Here is a 23,013-nt window from a genome sequence, read left to right as displayed (position 1 = left end):
ATAACTTTACACACCAAAAAAAATATTTCTCCAAGTGCACCTCCCCAGGAACTGGCTCTAAGTAGATGGGAACCAAATCCTTTTTTTAAGTTATTTTTGCTAAGCCAAGGATTCTTTTGTCACAACGATTTACAAAATCTTCCTTATTTTGTTGGAAGTTAAATATAGGAATATGTATGTGTATGTGCATACATGCATGTAACAACAATGAAAAGAAGTCATGAATTTGAAAGAGAGAAGGCGGTGATGTAGGAGGGTCTAAACGGAGGAAAAGTGAGAAAGGGTGAGTGCCAGGCACCAAGTGCTCTACTTCACATCAGCTGGTAAGACCCTGATAGCTGTCCCAGACTCACAACAGGTTCAGGGAGGCCTCCTTCCCCCAACCCCAACCCCAACCCCAACCCTGTCTTCACCTCTCCTCTCCCTCCTCCCTACTGATCCTCCTTCCCCCTCCATTGCCCTCCCCTCCTCCTTGCTTTTCTTTCCTCTCTCCCTTCAGTGTCATCTGCACTCTTCATTGAACAAGTGAGGAGTGAGCAGTATTATCAGCTGACCATCTTTACTGCTTCTCCGACATTTTCTTGGACATCTTGTTTGCCTCTGTAGCTCCTCATATAGAGTAGAAATAGATGTTTACTTCCCAACCTTGAACCTCTATGTAAGAAACATTGCTACTTTATGAGCAGCAAAACTACATAAAGCTATTCGCCTGAAACACTTAGAACGCGCACTAAAGACAGATCACAAGAAGCCTAAATTCAAGTCACTTGAGTTCAAAACAGCATGATCTCTTCTATAAACACCAAGCACTGAACTGAGCCAGAAGAAATTGAAGGGAGTAATAGAAGTCAAAATATACAGTCTCTCCTGATATAATTAGAAAACAAAAGAGAACCACAAAAAGAAGACAAAGTCATGCTATCTATCTTTGGAGTTTCTTTCCGAATGAATATTTTGTAGCATGTGATGTTTTATTATACAACTATCAGTCAACTATAAAGATGGAATACATTTTCTTTCTTTTTTATTATTATTTTTTTACATTCCGAATGTTGCCCCTCTGTCACGGTTCCCCCATCCCTGAGTTCTTCACCTCCTCCCACCTCCCCTCTGCTTCTGGGAGGGTGCTCCCCCACCTACCCTCCCATCCCCACCAGCATCCTCCTTCCCTGGGGCATCTAGCTACTACAAGATTACGCTCATCCTCTTCCACTGAAGCCAGACAAGGCAGTCCTCTGGTATATAAGTGCCAGGGACCATGGACCAGCCCATGTATGCTCTTTGATTGGTAGCTTAGTCTTTGGGTACTCTGAAGAGTCCAGGTTAGTTGACACTGTTGTTCTTCCTATGGGATCACAATCCCCTTCAGCTCCTCGGTCCTTCCCCTAACTCGTCCATAGAGGTTCCCCAGGCTTTGTCCAATGGTTGACTGTATCAGCTGCTAGTAGAGTCTCTCAGAGGACAGCCATGCTAGGCTCCTATCTGCAAGCACAACAATGGCATCAGTAATAGTGTCAGGGTTTGATGCCTGTGCATGGGATGGATCCCAATTTGGGCTGGTCACTGGATGGCCTTTCCTTCAGTCTCTGCTCCCTTTTTGTCTCTGTATTTCTTTTAGACAGGAACAATTCTAGGTCAAAAATTTTGAAGATGGGTGGGTGTGGGACGTAAAACTATGCCAAGAAGTTTGGTAAGGTAGAACAGGTCAAGACCTGGAGACTGGGTGGGCACACACCTGAGGCTTAGATAATTCCCAGCTCCATGCCAGTCATGACGTAGAATACATGCCATGCTTCTCACAAAAAAGAAACATGTTCTATGGTCATGTAGGCTCAAAACACAGTTCTCCATGCTAATAAGGTATGTAGAGGCCAGGAGGGCTTAGCCAATAAGCTTCCCTTCCCAGACATTCCTCACTGCAAAAGGTATTTAATCTCAGGCCTACCTTGAGAAAGGGGATACATTACATTATACATCCGTTTTCTGCCATGATTAATAAAAACTGTTTGGACAAAGCATGGGACAGAAACTGAAGGAGGGGCCATCCAGAGACTGCTTCACCTGGGTATCCATCCCTTGTGCAGTCACCAAAGGTAGACACTGATGTGGATGCCAGGAAGTGCATGCTGACAGGAGCCTGATATAGCTGTCTCCTTAGAGGTTTGCCAGAGCCTAAAATATACAGAGGCGGAAGCTCACAGCTAACCATTGAGCTGATCATGGGGTTCCCAATGGAGGAGTGAGAGAGAAGACTGAAGGAGTTGAAAGGGTTTGCAGCCCCATGAGAAGAGCAACAATACCAACCAACCAGAGATCCCAGGGTCTAAACCACCAGCCTGGGATCACATAGAAAGGGGCCCATGGCTCCCGCTGTATATGTAGGGGAGGATGACAATGTCAGGCATAGGTGGGTGAGGAAGTCCTTGGCCCAGTGAAGGCTGGATGCCCCAGGGTGGGGGAAATTGTGGGTGGGGAGGTAAGAGAGGGAGGGTAGGTGGGGGCATATTCTCATAGAAGCAGGAGGAGGTGGATGGGATAGGGGGTTCCTGGGTGGGGGGGATTACATCTGAAATGTAAATAAAATATCCAATAAAATATGTTAATTTCAAAGTATAAAAAACTAAAAAAAATAAAATAAACTGGAAGCATAGACTGATTATTTTCATCAAGATCAACAATGGAGAGTCATGAAAGCCTTCAAATACAGAGCTGCAGCCTAATCTCCTCTATGTGCTTCCAGGAACAACCTCCACCAAGCCTGCTGCTGCCAATATAAGGACAATCAATCAACCCTTGAGATAAGCCAGAGATCCCCTTCCCTAACTACTCCACTCTCCCCACCCCCTCATCCAGGCTAGTTGCTGTCCCTTAGCCCCTGGCTCCATTCTCTGCTCTTCTAGACTCCTGGCAGCACCTGGATGTCTAAGAGTCTGAGAACCCCACGGCCCCAGCCTCATCACAGGAACCCCCGAACCAGCTCCAGCTTTCTCACTTTCTCACCCCTGGAGCAGTGCTTCCGGGTTTCCCTATGGTCCAGCACCTGCGGCAGTGTGGGAAAAGAACAGTCATACTCCTCTCCTTCCACATCCCCCACCGGATGAGGGGCTACGGGTAGGTGGCCCTATGCCTCAACTGGGGGCCATGTATATCTACTGGAGATCTTTTTGGGTTCCATCTCCCTACTGTTGGGCATATCAGCTAAGGTAACTCCCATTGAGTCCTAGGAGTGTCTAAATCCTTCCCCCCACCCCCACCCCCATGCCGCTACATATTTCCACTCACTCTCTTGGCCTTCTCTCTTGTCTCCTCCCATACCTGATCCTGTCCCTCCTTCCCTCTGCCTCCCATGATTATTTTGTTCCCCCTTCTAAGTGAGATTGAAGCAATTTTACCAGGGCCTTCCTTCTTGTTTTACTTCTTGTGGTCTGTGGGGTGTACCTGGGTATTCTGTACTTTTTTAGCTAATATCTACTTATTAGTGAGTCCACACTATGCACATCCTTTTAGGTCCGAGTTAGGATGATAATTTCTAGTTCCATTCATTTGCCTGCAAAATTGATGATGTCCTCATTTTTAACAGCTGCATAGTATTCCATTGTGTAAACGAACCACATTTTCTGTATCTATTCTTCAGTTGAGGGACATCTGGATTGCTTCCAGTTTCTAGCTATTACAAATGAGACTGCTATGACCATAGTGCAGCGTGTGTCCCTGTGATATGGTGGAGCATCTCTTCGGCATATGTCCAGGAGTGATATGACTGGGTCTTCAGGTAGAACTATTTCCAATTTTCTGAGGAACCTCCAGATTGAATTCCAGAGTGGTTGCACCAATTTGCAATCCCACCAACAATGGAGTAGCATTCCTCTTTCTCCATATCCTCACCAGTATCTACCGTCCCTTGAGTTTTTTAATCTTAGCCATTCTGAGTGGTATAACATGGAATCTCAGGGTTATTTTGATTTGCATTTTCCTGATGACTAAAAATGTTGAGCATTTCTTTAGGTGCTTCTCAGCCATTTGAAATTCCTCTGTTTAGCTCAATACTACATTTTTAAATAGTTATTTGGATTTTTGGAGTCTAACTTCTTGCGTTCTTTGGATATTTTGGATATTAGCCCTCTAGTGGATGTAGGGTTGGTTGCCATTCTGTCCTATTGACAGTGTCTGTTGCCTTATAGAAGCTTTTCAGTTTCATGAGGTCACATTTGTCAATTATTGATCTTAGAGCATGAGCAATTGTTCTGTTGAGGAAATTTTCCCCTGTGCCCATGTGTTCAAGGTTCTTTCCCACTATTAGATTCAGTATATCTGGTTTTATGTGGAGGTCCTTGGACCACTTGGACTTGAGCTTTGTACAAGGTGATAAATATGGATCAATTTGCATTCTTCTACATGCAGACTTCCAGTTAGACTACCATCACTGTTGAAGATGCTTTCTTTTCTTACCACTGTATGGTTTTGCCTTCTTTGTCAAACATCAAGTGTCCATTGATATGTGTGTTTATTTCTGAGTCTTCAATTGTATTCCATTGATCTACCTGTCTGTCTCTGTACCAATACCATGCAATTTTTATTATTATTGCTCTGCAGTACAGGTCAGAAATGGTGATCCCACCAGAAGTTCTTTTATTGTTAAGAATTCTTTTGGCTATCCTGAGTTTTTTTTATTTTTCCATATGAAGTTAAGAAAACTTGCTCTTTTCAGGTCTGTGAAGAACTGTGTTGGAATTTTGATGAGGATTGCATTGAAGCTGTAGCCTGCTTTTGGTAAGATGGCCATTTTTACTATATTAATCCATGAGCATGTTGATCGCTCCATCTTCTGAGGTCTTCAATTTCTTTCTTCAGGGACTTGAAGTTCTTGTCATACAGATCTTTCACTTTCTTGGTTAGAATTAAGCCAAGATATTTTATACTATTTGTGAGTATTGTGAAGAGTATTATTTCCCTAACTTCTTTCTCAACATTTTTAATCACTTGTATAATGAAAGGCTACTGATTTAATTCTATACCCAGCCACTTTGCTAAGTTGTTTATCAGGTGTAGGAGTTCTCTGGTAGAATGTGAGGGTCACTTATGTATACTATCATATCATCTGCAAATAGTGATACCTTGATTTCTTCCTTTCCAATTTGTATCTCCTTGATATCCTTTTGTTGTGTAACTGCTCTAGCTAGAACGTCAAGTATTATATTGAATAGATAGAGTGAGCAGCCTTCTCTTTTCCTGGATTTTAATGGGATTGCTTCAAGTATGTCTCCATTTAATTTGATGTTTGCCATTGGCTTGCTTGTTTATTATGTTTAGGTATGTGCCATGAATTCCTGATCTCTCCAAGATTTTTAACATGAAGGAGTGTTTCAAGTATACAAGAAACCTAAGACTAGGTCCCATACCCATACTTGGATGATATATGGAGATTTATTGCATTGAAAAAGAAAGATAACCTGCTGCTGGTCATGCAGGCACATGGTTTTAATTCTAGCAATCCAGAGGCAACAGCAGAGGAGGTACAAGAAAGGGAGAAAAAAGGTGAATGGGAGACATGAGGAGGAAAATGGGTTGTAGAGACCAAGTGAGTCCACTTTAGGATGATAGTCAGTGACATCCTAGACTGACAGCATCCAGTAAAACCAGAGGACAACCAGCTTAGTTAAGGGCTAGAGAATGGTGGTCCTGAAGGAAAACATTAGGTGCATTTGAAAACAATGTGATAACACTCTGAAATAAAGTAAAGCCAGAATAATGAAAAGATGCAAGAAATAAAGGACTAAATGTGGCAATGTAAAATAGTGATATAATGTTTTATATATAAAGAAAAGACAACAAGAAGAGCCCAGGAACAAATATATACTGATTCTCCCTGAATGACACTTGTTCATCAACAATGCTTACTGTAGAATTCTCCGAGGCAAAGTAAAGGCTTGATCATGGCTATGACTGACCAAGATGGAAATGCTTTGAGGCCACCAAGGCAAGGCTGGAGTGAATTGTTCATGTTGGGGCTGGCACCATACACAGTGGGGAGCAGAGGGAGGCTCTGCTACCGAAAGATCTAAGTGTGTCATCACTCTAAAAAGGTAACTATGCAGAAACTAAGCTTACCAAATAGGAATTTGAAAGATAGTAATTAAAATGAACACACAAAAGAAAGAATAAGCTGGGAGTAAGTAAACATGGAAGTGAGGACTGGAACTGAAAGTGTCATAAAAAATAATCTTAGTATAAGCTCTTAAGGAATTTTTTATAACAATACACAAATAGAAACAAAGTCAAACAAAAGGAAAAATCACTTCATGGTTTTTAATGAGAGCTCATACTCTTTTACTCAGAAGTCCATCTGTCCTTTAGAAAAGTGTTAAGTTCCTGTCTTATAGCTATAATTCACTATTTGAAGTTACTATTAACTACTATTGGTTATTATGATTTCATAATATCCAATATTATGAAGCTGTGTGAAGATGACAGATTTATTCTTTAACTTTTAGTAAGCTGCAGTCACTGAGTTGTCTAAAGGTTCTTTCCGTATTGACTGTGAAGAAAAACTCTTGTCTTGCACCCAGTTAACCTCAAGATTTTCAGCAGCTGCAGTCAGACATTATCAGGCAGAAACGTTTAACGTAAGCATCTGAGACTCATTCATGTCAACTGCTTCTCTTTAAGAAGGGTATTCTTTATTTTAAACATTAACCGACTCCTAAAGGCTGTTTTAGGGGGAGAAATTCCTTTCCTTTCCTATTCCTATCAACCCTCCTCTACACTTGAAGTTCCAGCCAGTTCTAGGAAATGAAAAAAGTAACTCCCTCCTCAACACTCTAATTCTTAGTGTCTTAATTCCATATGCAAAGACTTCAGGACAGTCCCCCCAGGGAGGTGGGCAGGCTTGCCTGAATCCTCAAAACCTACTTCCAGATGTGAGCCCCAAGGTAGAAAGACTACTAGACCCAGGCTTCCAACCTCTTTCCAGATGACAGCCTGAAGGAAGATGAGCAAAGATCGAATTCTGATTCCAGATGTGGGCCAAAGGGCACAGGAGTAAATTGCAACATCTTTCCTGCCATGTGTAATGCCCTAAGCGAGAACAGCTACTCATCCCTCTCCAACAGCACTCCATTTTGTCTCCAGAGAGCTAAGTCTCTGGAGATTAAAGTGTCACTGCTCCATCACTCATGACTTTTTATCTATTTTCTATCCTCAAACCCAAAAGCTCTGAGGTTCCTCACCTGGGTCAAGGTCCTTAGCTCTGGGCACACTGTGGAGATGCGATTATTTTGAAGGTCTAGAGTCCTCAGATTAGGCAGCTTTTCCAGTGCTGAGGGCATCTTGGTTATCTTCTTCCCATTCAAAGTAAGGATCTTAGTGTTCCTGCCACCCTTCAGTGCTGTTAGCAATAATCTCTCAGCCATGACTTTTGAAGAGGTGACTATTAAGGAGGAAGAGTTATTATATATCTCTAAAATATGTAATTGCAGAACTGTTGTGTCATAGATGCAAAACCACTCCCCATTATGATGAAGGTAGAAGGTATTAGATGAATTTCTAAGTAGAGAGAGGAAATTGCCACTGCAGGTTGGGCCAGACGCATACAAGACAGGGCATGTGTGACCAGGCTTGTCCATGCCAGAAAATGGACATTATAAAAAACTGAGATCATATGCTGGACCAGCTTTGGGAGTCTTCCACCAGTTTGAGATGAGGAAGGCTAAACACCTGAAGAAAAAAAAAAGTAATGTAAAGTAGACTGAAATATTTCCTAATACTGAAGCCTTGGAGTTCATAACACAGCATTTTATAAAAGGAGGGAAAAACTCATTAATCATACTTGGAGTGGGTGAGACATCAGCTCGGTCTAAAAACTAATAAAGGGGAAATGAATCAAGCATGTATTACATTATTCTAATACAAACTGGATGTCAGTATATTCAAATAGTTCACAGTTTTCATTCATACAGAAATTGGAGCTAATAAATGAATTTTAGCAAGCCTTAGAAAATTCATCGTTTCTCCAAGTTCTAATGAAAATCAGGAGCTCGGTTGGTAGGATTAAGGTTAAGAACCCATTAATCAGTTTTAGCTGCTTACAACTGAAAACATCATGTGGGAGGGAAGTACCTGATGGGATGCAGCAAAGAGTGCGGATGGAACCTCCTGCAGAAAACTAACCCTACATCTAACAATGGCTTTAGGCTAAGCAACACATGCAGAACGGGGAGGCCCAGAGAGCAGGCTGAAGTTACCCTCAGAGATTCAGCCAAATCTGTAACACGGGAAGCTCTACAGCAGCAGCTCTCCCCTCTCCTAATGTGGCTTTAATACAGTTCCTCGTGTTGTGGTGATCCTCACCCATACGTCTTCACCCATACGACTATTTTCATTTCTACTTCACGACTATAATTTTTCTATGGTTATATGAATTGTAAATATTTTTGGAGATAAGAGGATTGCCAAAGGGGTAGTGATTCACGGGTTGAGAACCACTGCCTTATAGGGAAAAGTAAAATGAAGTTTCAGCAATGGCATGATTAAAAATGAAAGCTGTTCTGAAAACCAGCATTAAATAATAGCAAAATACAATGTGCACATCGGGACAGAATCTTGGTCTCCGTAAACACAGTACTCAGTGAGAGAGATGCACGGATGAGCTGGTTATGATTACAGTAATCCTTGATTCTGCTTATATAAAACAATATAGTGTTAACAATAGGACTTGTCTTAGACGGGCACAATGTTGCTAATTATTGACATTATTGACACTGAGTAACAGGCACAAAGGGGTTCTTAATACTTGTCTTACTCTTTCCGGAGAATGTTGAAACAGACAGAAGAGGAAGCTGTAGCCAGGGACCTTTGAGCATTAGAATCCATCTGTACCTAGATATGAGGAGGCTTGGAGGCACTTGGATTAGACATATTGCAAACTTAGATCATGACTGCCAAGTATTTAAATACTATAAATGATACTCAACCTACCAAGTTTTCATTCAGAACACAACTCCAGTGCAAGAGCCGACTACAAAAGAGTGGATGAGGAAGTTAAAAGGCTCTGCTCTCAAAGGAATTATAATCCAGTTGTAGAAAACAAACCATGACAATGATGTAAATCTATCTTGTCTAGCAGATGAAGATACTTACTGCAGGTAAAAAAAGAAATAAGAAGATAACATTTTAAGGAAACTAGAAAAAACAGGGGGTCACTGGGAAGTGCTATTGAAGCAAGAAGGTTCCAGCATGAGAACAGCGAGTACCATAGTTCTGAAATAGGAGCAGTAACCTTACAACAGTATAATGAACATCACTATCTCACCAAAACAAGACAAGCTTGTCTCTAGTGACTTCCAGTTGCTAGTATAAATAAAACTATTTCCAGCTACATGTGAATTGCCTTTTTTCTTCCAATTCTTGTTTTGTAACAAAAACTATTAAGACTCTACTCAACATGTCTGCAGGGCTTTATTCTTAAAAAGTCTTATTCTTAGGGCTCAGAGAGAAGGCTCAGTGGCCAGGACTCAAGTTTGGTTCCCTGAACCCACGTCCTGCAACTCATGACCACCTGCAACCTCAGCTGTATGTAATCTAACATGCTCTGTTGAACTATAAGGCCATCCATACTTATGTGTGCACGCACACATAAATAGAAATTAAAATTTACAAAAACTATGCTCTGGTTTCTCCTGAGATCTTTCCTCTGGAGACGGGCTGGTTAAAGTACTCGCTACACAAATATGAGTTCCAAAGTTCAGATCCCCGGAAGCCAGGGAACTCAGGGTACATTTGATGGCTCACCTGCAAAAGTTTGGAAAGGCAGAGACTTGGATCCCCACAGCAAGCTGGCTAGCCAAAATAGCCACATAGAGCCTACATCAATGAATAAGGTAGAGAGAAGTAGAGAAAGACTCGCAAAGGCAGCTTTGTGCCTCTACATGAACCCACACATGGACCATCAAGCATATGAACATGAATACACACATGTACACATACACATGGAGGAACCTTTTAAAAAGCTGTGCCACAATCACCTCTAAGTGACTACTGTGTGTCCAGAATCACTGTCACCTCTAAGTGACTATTGTGTGTCCAGAATCACAATCACCTCTAAGTGACTACTGTGTGTCCAGAATCACAATCACCTCTAAGTGACTACTGTGTGTCCAGAATCACTATCACCTCTAAGTGACTACTGTGTGTCCAGAATCACTATCACCTCTAAGTGACTACTGTGTGTCCAGAATCACTATCACCTCTAAGTGACTTCTGTGTGTCCAGAATCACTATCACCTCTAAGTGACTACTGTGTGTCCAGAATCACTATCACCTCTAAGTGACTACTGTGTGTCCAGAATCACTATCACCTCTAAGTGACTACTGTGTGTCCAGAATCACTATCACCTCTAAGTGACTACTGTGTGTCCAGAATCACTATCACCTCTAAGTGACTACTGTGTGTCCAGAATCACTGTCACCTCTAAGTGACTACTATGTGTCCAGAATCACTGTCACCTCTAAGTGACTACTGTGTGTCCAGAATCACTGTCACCTCTAAGTGACTACTGTGTGTCCAGAATCACTATCACCTCTAAGTGACTACTGTGTGTCCAGAATCACTATCACCTCTAAGTGACTACTGTGTGTCCAGAATCACTATCACCTCTAAGTGACTACTGTGTGTCCAGAATCACTATCACCTCTAAGTGACTACTGTGTGTCCAGAATCACTATCACCTCTAAGTGACTACTGTGTGTCCAGAATCACTGTCACCTCTAAGTGACTACTGTGTGTCCAGAATCACTGTCACCTCTAAGTGACTACTGTGTGTCCAGAATCACTATCACCTCTAAGTGACTACTGTGTGTCCAGAATCACTATCAACTCTAAGTGACTACTGTGTGTCCAGAATCACTGTCACCTCTAAGTGACTACTGTGTGTCCAGAATCACTGTCACCTCTAAGTGACTACTGTGTGTCCAGAATCACAATCACCTCTAAGTGACTACTGTGTGTCCAGAATCACAATCACCTCTAAGTGACTACTGTGTGTCCAGAATCACTATCACCTCTAAGTGACTACTGTGTGTCCAGAATCACTATCACCTCTAAGTGACTACTGTGTGTCCAGAATCACTATCACCTCTAAGTGACTACTGTGTGTCCAGAATCACTATCACCTCTAAGTGACTTCTGTGTGTCCAGAATCACTATCACCTCTAAGTGACTACTGTGTGTCCAGAATCACTATCACCTCTAAGTGACTACTGTGTGTCCAGAATCACTGTCACCTCTAAGTGACTACTGTGTGTCCAGAATCACTGTCACCTCTAAGTGACTACTGTGTGTCCAGAATCACTGTCACCTCTAAGTGACTACTGTGTGTCCAGAATCACTGTCACCTCTAAGTGACTACTGTGTGTCCAGAATCACTGTCACCTCTAAGTGACTACTGTGTGTCCAGAATCACTGTCACCTCTAAGTGACTACTGTGTGTCCAGAATCACTATCACCTCTAAGTGACTACTGTGTGTCCAGAATCACTATCACCTCTAAGTGACTACTGTGTGTCCAGAATCACTATCACCTCTAGTGACTACTGTGTGTCCAGAATCACTATCACCTCTAAGTGACTACTGTGTGTCCAGAATCACTATCACCTCTAAGTGACTACTGTGTGTCCAGAATCACTATCACCTCTAAGTGACTACTGTGTGTCCAGAATCACTGTCACCTCTAAGTGACTACTGTGTGTCCAGAATCACTATCACCTCTAAGTGACTACTGTGTGTCCAGAATCACTATCAACTCTAAGTGACTACTGTGTGTCCAGAATCACTATCACCTCTAAGTGACTACTGTGTGTCCAGAATCACTGTCACCTCTAAGTGACTATTGTGTGTCCAGAATCACTATCACCTCTAAGTGACTATTGTGTGTCCAGAATCACTATCACCTCTAAGTGACTACTGTGTGTACAGAATCACTATCACCTCTAAGTGACTACTGTGTGTCCAGAATCCTACAAACACTGGAAAATTGTTCATCACCTAGAAAGGGAGCACTGTAACCTTATCCTGCTTCCTATTGCTCTGACAAACCTAGGTCATACTGTAAACTTTGACTCCTTCTTCTCTAACACAGAGCAGGTAAACAATAGTATAAACCCAATCTACTCTGGTTATCTCTTGCTGTGAAACCACCAAACAATGATTTCAAACATTAATTTATTTACCAATCTTCATTTGGTCCAAGCTTACAGTTACTCCTTTCATGACCACTGCGGCAGCACAGAGGCCAGATAAGAAAAAAATCACCGAAAGGTTCACCTTCCTATATCTTGCAAGAGATGCTGATTGATGCCTAGGACCTTCAGGTAGTCAGCCTAGACATGTGGCTTGAGCATCTCAAGATGGAAAGCAGGGTGGAAACATCACCTCTGTGACTCAGCCTGAAGTCATGGGGCATCATTCTAGACTGTTAATTCTAATCAACCGTCTTTTGGTTAGAAAGAAGCAAGTCACTGAGATCTGCCCACATTTCAAGTGAGACAAATTAAATTCTACCTGTTGACAGCAAGTGAGAAAAATAAAATGATGTGGACGTGTTCTAAAACCCAACCACAGCCCACCCTAAATCCTTTTTTGAAAAATGTCGATTACTTTGAAACACTGGATATAAATGAAGTTATATGACTAGCTTCTGAGAATAACATTTGCAAGGCATGTAAAGACATACACCATTACTTAATTTTCACTGCTAAATAATATTCCATTATATCTACATGTCACTTTTTATTCATCATTTCATCTTCATGAAGAGCATTTGGGCTCTTCCTGCTTTGGGCTCTTAGAAATAACATTGAGGAATTAAAGGTGTAAAATTTCATTTAACTAGGGTATATACTGAGACCTGGGATCGTTACGTCATACAGTACCAGTACATACACTCTTTTGAACCACTGCCACATTGTATTCCATGGTGGTTGTCCCATTTTTATTGTGGTAGACACAATTCTACCAACAGAGCATTAAGGTTATTTTTGATTTAGCTTTATTGCTTTCTACCCAAACTGACACAAATTCTTTTTGAAAAAAAAAAAAAAACTTCAGTGGGTCTTTCAAGGTTTTGCCGAATTCTGTCAAGCAAGATCTCCATCTGCAGCTGCCTCCAGAATGTGCAGTCTCTATCTTGGAATTCCTTTAAACGGGTCTTATATTTAGTAGGTGGGTGAGGAGACCTGTCACAGCATGCATGTGAAGGTCTGAGGCCAACCTGCAGGAATCAGTTCTCTCCTTCCACCATGTAAGATCCAGGGACTGAATGCAGGTCAACTTGGTGGCAAACACCTTTACTTTCTGAGCCACCTCACCAGCCCTCTAACTTGGATTTCCAGGTGAAACTGCTATGGACTTGTACTTTTAAGATTCCAGCCATTCAGTTGGGATCTTTGATCTTCCTGTGTTCCAAACAGAAATCTACGTATCATCAGCTTCACCATGCACCTACTTTATAGTTTTAGAGTTGCTCTGTCTGGAAGACATTTCTCCCTGTGAGCATCATTTACTATCTGCTGAGAGTAAGCAAGTGTAATAGCATTTTCTACAGAAACAGAACTGATAGAATGATACATGGGATTTATTAGAGTGGCTTACAGCCTGTGGTCTGACTCTTCCAATGAAGTCCAAGAATCCAATGCTTGTTCACTAGGTCCGTCATGAGACTGGATGTCTTCAGTGTATGCACGAATCCTTTAGAAGTAGACTCTAATACAAGTGGAGGAATGACCTTGACAGTGAGATTGAGGTCAAGTAGATTAAAAAAAAAAAAAAAAAACCTTCCCTCCTCCATATCCTTTGGGTAGGCTGCCACCAGAAGGCGTGGCACAGATGGAAGGTAGATCTTCTCACCTCCATTGATTCAAGCAAGAAAGATCCCTCACAAGTGTACCCAGCAGCTCGGGTTTCACCTAATTCCAGATGTAGGCAATTTGACAACCAAGCATAGCCATTAGTTTTACTGTTCAAACTCCCAAAGGCATGCTCCCTTATATTTAAACTTCCTTCCTGATCATCTCTCATCTTACTATCATCCTGACAGCATTTTTGACAGTATTTAGAAACCCTTGGCTAGAGCATTGGTGACATATGTTCATTTCTCACTGTTAAGGCAAATAGCAGTACTAAACTTTTTGCTGAGCAGAAGCTACCTTTCCTTTAGTTTGGTATTTCCCTCAGCTCTTTAACCCTTCACCAATAGCCTGCTAGCATCATGTAAGTCTCCCATTAAAGGTCTATACAGGACTCTTACACGGCCCACTCCCAAAACTCACTTAGGGATTTCTGTTATAGCAGCAAAAGAACATAAATAAGAAAGTGAACCAAACAGTAGGCATAGTGTAGAAAATGGGATTTGTTTTGTAAACTTAAATTTGAATGATTTAGGAGACCCTGGAGCCTACTCCTGTGACCAATGCTCTGCCTGCCCTGAGAAGCTGGAGGAGATATGACAGAAGTTAAGAGGAAATGCAAGCTCAGCATGAATACATTGCAACTAAGCCAGCAAAACTGCAAGGGCATGTGGTGCCTTATCAGGCAGGCTAGACAGATTGGTTCTAGAGCGACAGAACCAATCAACTGTGCGTGTGGTGCATATGGAGATTTAATAGACAGGCTTATACATTAGGGGCAAGGCAGTCTAACAATAACTGGTTTTGAGATGAAAAGGAAGAGGTCAGGGAGCCACTGAGTTAATGAAGGAGGACACCTCAGCTGTTCCAGTCTGGCAATGGAAGCCTGGAAGCTCCCTAGAGCACTGCTGGTCTAGAGTTCACACAGGAAGGTCAAGAAAGTTGAAATCTGACGGCAGAAGGGAGCCGAAGCCAAAGAAGCAACAGCCACACAAATGCAGGCCTGAGCTGCAAACGCAGACGGACAGGGCCTTTTCCTGGGCCCTCACTCTTCGAAGCAGCACCTATGCAGAAAGCAGGTCTTGGCCTTCATCAATCCTGTTTAGAAACATCCTCACAGATGTGTTTACAAGTATGCAAGTAAGGTGGTTGTAAATGTGGGCAACTTAACACTCAAAGGGACCCATAATGCCCCTGCAGTAACTACTGTTTCCCAGGCTGGAACATAAGACTTCTAAATTTTGTATGTAATATGTCTTATAGTTAGAAGTGCCCTGCAACTACAAGGATTCTGCTTTGTTAAAATCCTAGCTTTGTTAAGTTTATTCAGCACAAACCCACCCTGCTATCATGTACCTACCTGTCCGCTTCTCCTCCTGCTGCTAATGACAGAAAGACACACAGCTTCTCACCTGGACTACCTAATGTTTGCACCACAGTCTCGGATTCAAGCACTACTGTCCTTACACATGTGTCTTCTCTCACTCTTTATCTTGTGCAGTGCTGAGGACTGAACTCAAGGCTTCACACATCCTGGGAAAGCATTCTACCGTTGAACATCCCTAGTGGCAACTACACTTCTGTAACAAAATCTATACCATGGCCCCTCATTGCTTGTCAGTTAAGAATATCCCCAAAAGTGGGCTAAAAATGCCTACCAGTCTAATACATATACTTAAGAGGCCATTCTTTTTACAGCCCTCGGGAAACCATTTTCGAGGACATCAGGTAAACACCCCTTTGCTCATCTATTCCTTTCCCCATGGAAGCTTAGTACTAAGTAGAATAGTTTCCATAAAGCAGACATTAAACTCTGCTTAGCATTTTGAATTTTCTATTTTGTGTTCTTTTCTTATTCTCCCTTGCTCTTATATACTGAGACATTGAACAACAATCTCTAACCGCATGACGGACAGAGCAGGCACCCAACAGCTGTTCATTAAGTTTGGGTAAACAACCAAAAATGAGGGTTCAACAATTGCAAAGCATCAGGAGACTACCCAGGCAATACAGTAGCATATGGCTGTTACTTCCAGCCATCCATGAGGCAGCTTCTGTGCTCGTTTACAGATTAGGGAGGGACAAAGATGAGAAAAGTCAGGTCATAGACGTGGGTAAGATTGTGACTGCAGTTGATCTCTTAGAGGTAATTAGGAAGTATTGGAGCTCTCTGACAAGACAGGGCAGCTGTGAAAGTCCAGGTTTATAGACACTAGAAACCTAGAAAATGGGGTGAAAAAAAAAAAAACACAGGAGTTTGCTCTTTCACATTTTTGAATTTGGACCTGTATCTTAAATACACCCCTATATGTGGGCAGCTACAAATGAGAGGGTTGCTGAACTACCCGCTGCAGAGCCTCGTGGAATGCTGGCATCAGGAGCTTTCCCAGCAAGCAGAAATCAAACCATTTGGCAAGAAAATTGAAAAATCATCAGCTTTTTAAAACAGCAGCCTGTGTGTGAATCCAGTACAGGACCAAGAAGCTAAAGCTGGATGCTAATCCAGACCAGAGTTAATAACTCACTATGTGAACCTCAAGTCAGTCAAACAGGCTCTATCTCCTTTCTCATCAGTAAAACAACAAGAGGGAATACGAGTCTATTCCACAGAGACGCCTGGGAAATGGCTAACTAATGATTATAAATGACTCTGGAAGTACAAAGTGCTATGAGAATGCTCAATTATATATCCTAGGATGTCAAGGACCTTAAAGTGAAAACAGCCATTTAGTTCACTGATAAAGAGAAGGCTAGTTGCACTTAGTAATATACTATGATACAAAAGTATCTAGCTAATTCTGAATGTAACAAAGGCCCCCATGAGAAACTGACAGATTTTTGAAAGCCAGGAAAATGCATGAAAAACCAGGAATTCATAAATACAGATTATGAAAGAAACCAATGCATTTACTTGACTTGTTTTGGCAAGCTTATTTTGTGATTAAAGTGTGGTCTGGGACTTGGGTAAAAGTTTTCAAACTAGCAGATGCTTCATATGCTCAAAACGGCTATAGTAATTCTCTGTCCTATAATAAATGGCACTGGTTCCTCTTGGTTCACTTTTTAAAGCAAATATGGAAATAGAAAGTTTGATACTAGGCCTGCCTTCCAGTGAGAGCCTTACTGATGACTAGCCATGTGGCATGGACAAAGAACTCGTGTCTTTGCAAGTCTTTCCCCTTATCTTTACAACAGGGATGAAAATACGGAACCCTGCATTGGGGAGTGAACGAGCCCATTCGTGTATACTATTTAGCACAGCTCCGGGAACAACATGAGTAATCAAGAAAAGTTCATTTGCTTTTGTGCAATCTCATATACACAAATAAATCACCTCCACCGCTATTTAAGCATTGAGATGTAAACGCTACTCTGCAAACACAGGAATTAACACATGCACACCACACACAGCACCTGCCTCCATGCTGCCATCCGTGAGACATCCCCTTCTTTATCATTTGATGTGTTCTCACTTACTATGACTGCTCTAGAACTCTCCATATAGAGCAGGCTGACCTCGAACTCACAGAGATCTACCCGGCTCTGCCTCCCGAGTGCTGGGATTAAAGGCATTTACCACCATACTTGGCCACCTACTTCCTCATCCACCACTACTTCACCATATTGATATCTGAGTGCCTAAGTAACCCTTCTTACAGGAGTCCAAGCGATGGGCTAAATAATGATCTGTCAGAAATGGTGTATACACACAAATAAAAACCTTTCCATGAGTTAGGAGACTGGATCTTTATGAGCAGTTAATAAAATTTAGAAGACCACGTCACTGATGAAAACTAGAGAATTATCTACTCTTCATGCCGAGTAAGATAAGATCATCCTCAGGCACAACCAACATAGTCACATAAATACGGCCTTCTTAGTTCCTCTCATAGAGAATATACCCTGGAAGCAACTTTCCTTAAGTTCATGAAAGCGTCACAAAAACTTACTGTCTTATAGTAAGTTTTGTTCTTTTGCCATTAGGACCTGATTCCAGGGAAGCAATTTAATTACCATCTATTGAGATGAACGGCTTTAAAAGCTATTTTAAAAACATACAAACAGATACACACATATTTTCTACCAAATATTAAAAACATACAGATCAGAAGGAAATAGCCAATAAAGGGGTGGAGGTAGAAAACAGAACATGGAGACAGAACCAAGACCAATCAATCCCTAAACATCTACGGAGGCCAATGGCGGGGAATAAACAAGACAAAAGAAACACAGGAAGGAATGGCTTACAGTAACGCCAGCACTGTGGCTTGGACACTGGGCATGTCTGATGGAGACAAGAAACACAAGTCAGCAGACACTAAGCAGACTGCCTGTCCTCCTACAGCAGACAGCTGCTACCAGCTTCCCACTGAGTCCTGCCAGGAAACCCTGGCTTGGCATCAACAATTCTTTCAAGTTTTTTTTTTTTTCCTTGAAAAGGTGAAAACAAGAATTTTAAAGTGAAATCTCCTTGTTTTTAAACTACCAACTAATCCTTCTTTTAAAGAAAATTTAAATCACTACAATGGCCAAAATATAAGTGCTATATTCAGTGCACCAACTTCCGACACTCGGACACTCGTGTGACAAAGAGTCATGGATAATGCCCTGGAAAAGGCGGGGAAGGGCGGGGGCCAGAATAGAGCCCATGCAGTTAGAACGAGCAGAAGAGCTGAGTTACACAGAGGATCTCAGTGAGGGAGGGAGCCACAGGGTTAAGGGCAATACTGATTTCCACTAAAAACAAAAAAGTACCTGCTAGTTTTTAGATGTGTCTCTGCATGTGGCGGGGGTTACATCCAGACCAGTGACCAATGTACAAAACTCAAAGCCACACAATCAAACCACTGGTTTTGTAACCGTCTAATTGTGTCACATTCAGCAATAATTAGAACAAGCATTGTCGATTTATCGCGGCACACAGCGAGTATTTCTAAGAAGCACTGACCATTCATTATGAACTCAGAAAAGGTATGTTCCCAACCTGTGCTGACTGGTTCAGAATAACCACAATTTAAGAACTCATTTAAGAGTGCTATCATAACCAAAACCGTAAACCTTGCTAAATCAAACTTCTAAACAAACTACAAGAAAATTCGAGATATTAGATAAGGAACAAACCAGAGCCGCTGTGACTTTCACCTATCCCACCCTTGTGGTCTCAACCTGGCCACCACAGGCAAAAGTAAGCCTTCCTTGCCCTTGGCCTTCCAAAGTTGATTTATATACTGTCTCGAGGGTTTAGTTTTCCAAGAGATTAATGCCTTATTATGGTTCTGCCTCTCTTCCCAAAGATCAAAAACAAATATCATTTATAGAATAACTATTCTCATAAGCATAAATCACATAGAATATGCTAAAATGCTAGCTAAAATTACCTTATTTTTTTCTTTTTAAGGAATGATAGTTTCCCAGGACGCCTTTAGGATCTATAATTTTATTTTTATCTTTCATTTATGCATATGCATGCATATCTGTGCGAGGGCATGGGTACATGAGTACACTGCCTCTGGAGGCCAGAAGATGGGGCTATGGGGACCCACTGCCCCACATTCCTGTCACCATGCATTGCCTGTTTTCGATGAACTAAACTCTCCAACTGTAAGAAGAAAAAAATCTTTTTCTTTCTCTTACTTAAGCATTTTACTGCAGCCATAAAAATAGTAATATAGTTCCAGTAGAGACATACTATTCCTGATTCATAACACGCTATTCCTGATTCATAACACGCAAGAGGTGTAAAGAGTCTGAAATGAAGATTCATTGTCTGATCCCAAATTAAAGTGTCTCCAGTGCATGACTGGAGTCTCTAAATACCCCAGTCTCTAAATACCCCAGCCCTATCTTATGACTATTCTTTTGGATCCTTTTGTATTTGGTTTAGGCCACATAACCAATTCTAACCTACATAGTTTATCTGCTAAAGCAGCAAATACTCTCTTCTGACAAAGTCCATGAGACAACCCCAAGAACTTCATCCTACAGTATAAAAACAAGAAGAGCCCACTGTCAACCTGTAAACTGAAGGGCAGTCTAGAAGCACTTCTTTGTGGGGAGGAGATCTCAACAGCGGGGACTCAAGAAGAAAAGACTCAAAAACAACCTACTTTTTAACAAAGTCATTCTATCTCTACGAACTCATAATCTGGAGTTAGTACTCATGCCTATGATAGAATGCTGGCTGAACTATAAACATGGGTGATACAGAAAAGAAGTAAGAGAGACCTTGATTTAGCATATTTTAACACTTCACCAGCCCTCTGGAAAGGCAATGATGTATTTCAGAAAGTCGTGCTAGCTAGCCATGCTAACTATGCTGAAATAAAACAACTATAAAGTTCATGTGGTACATGCGAGGTCAGAGGACAACCTGTGAGTTAGTTCTCTCCTGTCTTGTAAGATACAGAGATGAAACTCATGTCTTCAGACTTGGTGGCAAACACACTCAGGGGCATTATAGCTTAATTTCACTGGCCCCTATATAACTTCCATGAGAAGTCTATCAAATAGCTTTCAATACTTATTTAATCTATAGACTCCTTATATTTTGAAAAGTCATTAAAATCAGGCATTAACTTCATTGATAAAGACACACTAACAGTTACAGGCTATAGGCTGAGGTTTATTTGAAATTTTGGATATTGGGTACTTCAGAATTATGGTCTGTTTGCTTACACACCACCATCTTGATAATGAGTCTTGTTTCTGAGTATGAAACTTATCTATGCTGCATATCTATCATACAGACCTTCCACAGTCCAAGTAATTTTGTATCATATTTTTTCAAGTTTTTGTGCAGGAAATTTAAAAGTCTAATGGCATAGCTTTTTCTATTTATGGGGGTCAGTGCTGCAAGTTCTAAATTTGGAATAATTCAAGTTTGGGATTTTCAGATTAGGGATACCTGAAAAAGGAGAAAATGTTCTCAGGTTACTCCTCCTATCATCAAAAGACCTAAGGTAAGATAAAGTAGAAAGCATTCTCTTCATGACTAAGCACAATTCTCTCTACTCACAGCTGCCAATTATTTAACAAGTTCTTGAATCTGTCCTCTCAAATGATATCCAATGACTTTTGGCATGCATTTAATAAGCACCTATTAGGCTAAATCTTTTTTAAAGACCTATTTATTTTATATATGTGAGTACACCATGTCTGTCTTCAGCCACACCAGAAGAGGACATCAAATCCCATTACAGATGATTGTGAGCCACCATGGGGTTGCTAGGAATTGAACTCTGGATCTCTGGTAGAGCAGCTGAGGCATCTCTCCAGCCCAAGCTAAATCTTTTAATAGATTTAACAAGAATGGCAGAGAAGCACCTAAAGAAATGTTCAACATCCTTAGTCATCAGGAAAATGTAAATCGAAACGACCCTGAGTTTCCACCTTACAACAATCAGAATGGTTAATTAAGATCAAAATCTCAGGCTACAGCAGATGCTGGCAAGGATGTGGAGAAAGAGGAACACTCCTCCATTGCTGGTGGGATTGCAAGCTGGTACAACCACTTTGGAAATCAACCTGAAGACCCAGCTATACCATTTCTGGACATATACACGCACCCATCCACTAGAAAGTCCCAGACACCAGGGATGATAGAGGTTCCACCATATCAGTAGCACATGTGCTCCATTATGTTCATAGCAAACTTATTTATAATAGCCAGAAGCTAGAAACAACCCAAATATATGTACCTCAATGGAAGAATGGATACAGAAAATGTGGTACATTTATACAATGGAATACTACTCAGCTATTAAAAATGAAGTCTTCACGAATTTTGCAGGCAAATGGATGGAACTAGAAAAATATCATCCTAAGTGAAGTATCACAAACCCAAAATGACATGCATGGTATGTACTCACTGATAAGTGGTATCAGCCCAAACGCTCAAAATATCCATGATACAACTCACAGACTATATGAAGCATAACAAGAAGGAAGACCAAAGTGTGAATGCTACAATCCCACTTAGAAGAGAGAACAAAATAATCACGGGAAGCAAAAGGAGGGAGGAAACTGGGTCGGAGAGGGGAGGCGGGGAGGAAATATGGGGGCAGAATCAAGAGGGAAGTCCAGAGGTCGAGGAAAATAAAAAGAAATATATAGCAGTAGGGGGCAGGGAACAGGAGAGGGGACCCCTAGAAAGTCCCAGACACCAGGGATGATAGAGGTTCCCAAGACCCAGTGGGGATGACTTTAGCTGAAATGTCCAACAGCAGGCAGATAGAACCTTAAGAGCCCACCTCCAGTGATAGACATGGCTCCCAGTGGAGGGATGGGGCCACTGACCATCTAAAAATTAATCCAGAATTGTCCCTGTCTAAAGGAAATGCAGGGACAAAAACAGAATAGAGGCTGAAGGAAAGGCCATCCAGAGACTGCCCCTACCACACAATCCATTCCATCCACAGCCACCTAATTCCAGACACTATTGCTGATGCCAAGATGTGCTTGCAGACACAGCCTGGTATGGCTGTCCTCTGAGAGGCTCTGCTAGCACCTAAGACACTGGACTGAGTCCAGAGGCCCCAATGAAAAAGTCAGAGGAATGACTGAGGAGCTGAAGGGAATTTGCAACCCCATAGGAAGAACAACAGTATCAACTAACCAGACCCCTCAGAGCTCCCAGGGACTAAACCTCCAACCAAAGAATATACTTGAGTCAGTCCATGGCTCCAGCTACACAGTGGGAGGGGATGCACTTGGTCCTGTAGAGGCGTGATGCCTCAGAGAAGGGGGGGTGCTAGAAGCATGAGGGAGGAGTGGGTGGAGGAGCACCCTCTTTAAAAGAAAAAAGGAGGGGGATGTGGTGAGGAGGGTTCATAGAGGGGAGACTGGGAAGGAGAAAAAATTAAGAATACTAAAATAAAAGAAAAAGGGAAAAAAAGAAGTTATTTCTAAGCACTTAAACTAGGGGAAAATAAACAAATGCAAGTAACTAGTTCTCAGTGTGTAAGCACTAGAGAGTCATACATTAACCAACCTAGACTGGGTGTGAAGGTCTCGAAGGGTCCATTTAACTAGGGAAAGCAGATAAAAGGTGAAGCAGGTAAACCATTTGCCTTTGAATAAAAGCTCAACAGTTTCCCTGAAGTGAGAAAGGTGGGTGTTC

At 41.7% G+C, this 23,013-nt stretch overlaps 1 protein-coding gene across 2 annotated transcripts in view; it reads right to left on the bottom strand.

Annotated features, from left to right (window-relative positions):
* Window positions 1-7,741, bottom strand: part of Lrrc69 (leucine rich repeat containing 69) — a 121,429-nt gene extending 113,688 nt beyond the window's left edge. The window contains exon 1 of one of the 2 annotated variants that reach the window (XM_076924136.1): window positions 7,227-7,741. In XM_076924136.1, the coding sequence (XP_076780251.1) occupies window positions 7,227-7,622 (396 nt within the window). In that variant the 5' untranslated portion in view covers window positions 7,623-7,741. The remainder of the gene's footprint in view (window positions 1-7,226) is intronic. The other variant, XM_076924137.1, reaches the window with a different exon arrangement.
* Window positions 7,742-23,013: the final 15,272 nt, after the last annotated feature.

The sequence above is a fragment of the Arvicanthis niloticus genome, chromosome 25 (genome assembly GCF_011762505.2).
Source record: "Arvicanthis niloticus isolate mArvNil1 chromosome 25, mArvNil1.pat.X, whole genome shotgun sequence".
NCBI lineage: Eukaryota > Metazoa > Chordata > Mammalia > Rodentia > Muridae > Arvicanthis > Arvicanthis niloticus.
The sequence above is the reverse complement of the archived record's forward strand: the minus strand, read 5'-3'. Positions and strand labels throughout refer to the sequence as shown.